At 40.1% G+C, this 5059-nt stretch overlaps 1 protein-coding gene across 1 annotated transcript; it reads left to right on the top strand.

The window, feature by feature from the left end:
- Positions 1-1032: 1032 nt before the first annotated feature.
- Positions 1033-2835, top strand: LOC110902089 (pentatricopeptide repeat-containing protein At1g62670, mitochondrial). Its single transcript, XM_022148828.2, has one exon. The coding sequence runs from the start codon at positions 1033-1035 to the stop codon at positions 2833-2835; it is 1803 nt and encodes a 600-aa protein (XP_022004520.1).
- Positions 2836-5059: the final 2224 nt, after the last annotated feature.

Raw genomic sequence — 5059 nt, forward strand, 5'->3', positions numbered from 1 at the left:
TAGCCCATTGTCATTAGGTTTAAACCTTTAATGAGCTCAGTACCCAATTTCATCACGGACTAAGGGCACGTTTTTTCAAGCTCGAACAGGATACATGAATTCTCAGGGCCGACCCTGGTTATCCGTGTAATTAACTTTTACCAATTTATTACTAACAGGTGTTATGTATCATAATTAAAAAATATATTAGGTTTTATACTCGTACTAAAATATACCTTCATGACACATTCTAAAAAGTATTTTTGTTATTTACTTAATACACTTAACAAATCAAATTTTAGATATGAAGAACTGATAACAAATTAACTGTTACTTGATTTGAATTTAAGCTCTAAGTTAGTAGGTGGCCTAAGGGGATGGGGGTGGTATCACTTGCAAAATTTCTATCACTCACAAACATCCAATCAAGTTCTGACATGTCATCAACCACTATTCTATCAATCACAAGTCTTTTTAGTGGTAGTGGTCATCACTAGTGATGGAATTCCATCACTCACACTATTCTATCAAAAAAGTAGCCCCAACCTTCAAATTTTGCAACATTACAACGCGTGAAGATTTCCACGCGTTTCAAATTTCACGCATGGACCTAATAGGTGGCACGGTGTTCTAAGGTTCATCACTCGTGAGGGGGGGGGGGGGGGGGATCACGGACCACCCCCAGTCCTTTAATAGATAAGAATGGCTAGAAAACATAATTGAATACTTTTGTACTTGTATTTAACATTACCTTTTGTTTTCTAATAATATTGTCATAAAATAAATCAAATGGTAGATTAGATACATTGTTAATTAATATTTAACTAGTGCTTACCCAACGCGCATTGTGGTGAAGATGTCGTATGTACATGAAATATGTATGAGATCTCTTGAAACAATTTAGTTAGAATTTTTGTTTAGCGATTATTGGCCATTGTTCAATCTTCATTATCTAGGATTCTAATACACGAACTACAAGGAATATGAGATATATTATCAACATAACCTTGGCCAATTTCTTTCCAAATATGAAAAAAAAAAAAAAAAACAAATATGGATGATGTTATCTTCTTGTTAACTGAGAGTGAAATAGGGCTGGCTTGCCTTCTACATTTCTTACCAAACCAAATTCAAAGCAGACTACCAGAGCAGACTGTGTGTTTGGTTAAAGCCAGAGAGAGTGCGTGTTTGGGGATGATGACTCGCTCCTCTTCACGTCTTCACTCTTTCATCAAACTCAAATGTAATCTCATCACCAACTCTGTAACAACCCCTCTTTCATCTTCCCCATTCGCTCCTCACTCCACTTCTTTAGCTTCTCTTCTTCACTCCACTTCCTTTTCAAATGATGGGGATCGTTCTCTGTCTAAATTGGATGATGCCTTTAACCTGTTCGATGAAATGATCCAGAGAAAACCCCTCCCATCTGTTATCAAGTTTAATCAGCTGTTGAATGCTGTTACCAAAATGAAACATTTTTCTTGCTCTCTTGACCTTTTCAAACAGATGTGTGCCATTGGAGTTCCTGTTGACAAATACTCTATGAGTATTGCCATCAAGTGTTGTTGTCAGATGTATCGCACCAATGACGGTTTTGCACTCTTAGCTTCTTGCTTCAGGCGAGCTGTGGTCCCAAATGTATTCATATTTAGTACACTCTTAGATGGACTCGTCATAGAAAATAGGATTGCTGAGGCAGAGAATTTTTTTAAGAAGTTAATCAAGCAGAGACTCTGTGAACCGAATGTAGTTATGTATTCCACTATGATCAAAGGGCTTTGCAAATTTGGCAATAATGATATTGCCATTGGTTTGCTTAGGCTCATGGATGAAAGAGGCTGTGAGCCTAATGTTGTTGTATATAATACCATCATTGATAGTCTTTGTAAGGACAAAATGATGGATGATGCTTTCAACCTTTTCAAAAAAATGGTATTTCACAAAGGCATTCTACCAGATGTCATTACATACACCTCTTTGATCCATGGCCTTTGTAACTTAGGTCGTTGGGACGAGGTCTCTAAGCTGCTAAAAGAAATGGAGGAGGATGTAAGGATCTCTCCTGATATTCAAACCTTTAGCATATTAGTTGATGCGTTTTGCAAAGAAGGTAGGGTGGATGAAGCGGAGGCTGTTATAGACATCATGGTTGAGAGAGGTGAGGTTCCTAACATAGTGACATACAGTTCACTTGTAGACGGTTACTGTCTGCGAGGTGAGATGACCAAGGCAAGGACGCTTTTTGATTCACTTACTTCTAAAGGTCTAGTCCCTAATGTTGTTACTTACAACAGTTTATTGAACGGGTATTGCAAGAGTTTGAAAGTAGAAGAGGCCATGCATATGTTCCATGATATAACAAGAAAAGGTTTGAAACCTGATATAGTCACTTACAACACCATGTTACAGGGATTGTTTAGGGTTGGGCGTTGTGGGGAGGCACGCAAACTCTTTGATGAGATGCGAGCAGCAGGCCAAATTCCAGATGAATACACATATGGAGTAATTTTAGATGGCCTTTGCAACAACCATCAAGTAGAAGAGGCACTCTCTTTGCTTCATTTGGTGGGTGAGAGCAAGCTAAATTATAATATCGTGGTGTACAATATTCTTATTGAAGGTGCAAGCAAATGTGGGAAGCTTGAAACTGCGAAGACTCTTTTCCATGACCTAACTTTAAAAGGTTTGCAGTCTGACGTGCGAACATTTAACATAATGATCAGTGGCCTCTGTAGAGAAGGTCAGCTAAAGGAAGCAAAGCTCTTGTTTCTTAAAATGGATGAGAGTGGCTGCCCACCAGATAGTGTTACTGATAGAGATCCGGTTCTGATTAATAGGAATATAGATTGGAATTGAAATACAAATCGAAGATAAGCAATCACCGAAGTGATCCCAGGGCTACGCCCTCTCTCACTGCACAATCGCAGGAGCCCTAATCGATCTAACAAACTCAATCCTATCTCTAACATGCCTTATTCTCTATTACTTATACTACCCCCCATATTACACTTTAGCCCCTTAAGAATACCCTCATAGCTGATTCCCATCATTACTCCCCCCTTCAAAACAGTCTTGTCCTCAAGACTGGGATTGGCTGCGACGTCTGGCGGTCGAGGCTGCCCATGCACGACCCATAAATTCCATGTAGCCGAAAACGTCAATCGCGTTCCAATGAGAGGTCGGTGAGACAATGAATTCTTTCCCCTGTCAAATGGAGCTTTTCCTCTCTCACACAAGTCCAAATCGGAGAAAATCAGGCCCACAACCATTGTTTGCTCCACACTTTGGCCCAAATCTGGATAATCCAAATCCACAACTGTTTTCAGCTCCACATCGTGGCCCACCAGTGGTTCTGAGCCCAACATCCCTTGTAGGTTGTCCAATAGGAGTCCATTAACTCTATGCGACATCAAAAGGCCATCGCCAAGTGAGTTTTCTCCAGATTTGGACATGATATTCTTCAATTGAATGCATAAGGACGGAGAAGAAGGAAGAGACGGAGATCTGAACAAAGGATCTGCAGAACCGCCTGAAAAACTTGAATCCGAATGAATATTCCTCAGCAAATGGCCACGGTCGGCTGAAGCTTCTTCAAATCGGTCAGGAACAAACGTGTTTTCAGCAGTTGATAAGGCCCAATTAATACTCTCTGGCCTAGATTTGGAGCCACATCCAGTATGCAGTAACGATTTCCCCAAGCGTTCTTCAGATCTGGCGATGAACGCCTCCAATTGTGCTGAGAAAGAAGGTGGAGAAACAGAACCTGAAGACGAGTCTGGAAATTGTGAAATCGATCTGGAATTAGATCTCGAATCCTGATGGTGCATCCAATTGAGAACCACCTTTCGAAACTCCCTGGATTCAACAAGTTCTTCTTCTAACAATTTCAAAGAGGTTTTGATTTTAGCAACATCACCTTGAAGTTGTTTGATCTGCTGTTCCTGAGCATCCAATCGATAGGTTTGAACTAGGGTTTCCATGATAGAATGAAACGGCAGGACACAGATCCAAAAATTGGATCAGAGGTGAAATTGTGACCGGAATTTGATGGAATTGAAGCAGCGAAGAGAGGCAGGCAAGCAGATTGAAACACAGAGCCGAAAATGGAAGATAGATCGGAAATTGAAGATGAAGGAGAGCAGAGTAGGCAGGTCGGACCAATGATAGAGATCCGGTTCTGATTAATAGGAATATAGATTGGAATTGAAATACAAATCGAAGATAAGCAATCACCGAAGTGATCCCAGGGCTACGCCCTCTCTCACTGCACAATCGCAGGAGCCCTAATCGATCTAACAAACTCAATCCTATCTCTAACATGCCTTATTCTCTATTACTTATACTACCCCCCATATTACACTTTAGCCCCTTAAGAATACCCTCATAGCTGATTCCCATCATTTACCTACAATGTTCTTCTCCAAGGATATCTTAGGAACAAGCACTTTGATGATGTAGAGATGCTTTTACATGAAATGAATGGAAGGAGTTACTCAGTTGATGCTTCGAGTTTATCTTTGTTGATAGATCAAATCGCAGCTGGTTCACTAGATCGACGTATGATTGAGTTGATAGGTAGGCTTGTGCCAAAAGTAGGAGATCTGTAACAATTGGGCAGGTTCTATCTAATGAGTTGAAAACTTTTAACATATTTGCATTTTCTAATTTCATGGTTGCTACCAGTTACATGTTTGATATACACAAAGTAAATATCACAGCTTTGACCACAAGTGGTTCTTTTGTAGAATCAGCCGTGTATTAGATATAAATCTCATCTTCAAAGCCTGTTATTCTTAGCCCTAAAGTCGTGCCATCGTTTTCTGCACTGGATCTGTCTACCGAATCACCATGTTCTTCTATTTTTCTGGCGTTACAATGCAGGTGTGTCTAAACTCTACCATCACTTGTAAAAGGTGTTGCTTACATGGATGTCTATGCCTATGTTGACCTACATGTAGGCTGAAACAGGATGAGTCATCATCTCTACCTACACAAATCGATCAGGTTCCAACCCTATTTAGATGAGAGAAATTTGTTTGGTTCCCTACTTTAGCGACCAAGTTTCCATCAATATGACAGC

The sequence above is a fragment of the Helianthus annuus genome, chromosome 13 (assembly GCF_002127325.2).
Source record: "Helianthus annuus cultivar XRQ/B chromosome 13, HanXRQr2.0-SUNRISE, whole genome shotgun sequence".
NCBI lineage: Eukaryota > Viridiplantae > Streptophyta > Magnoliopsida > Asterales > Asteraceae > Helianthus > Helianthus annuus.

What these genes read in the sequence shown, in the direction of transcription:
- LOC110902089 (XM_022148828.2), top strand. Translation starts at nt 1,033, where the DNA reads ATGGATGATGTTATCTTCTTGTTAACTGAGAGTGAAATAGGGCTGGCT.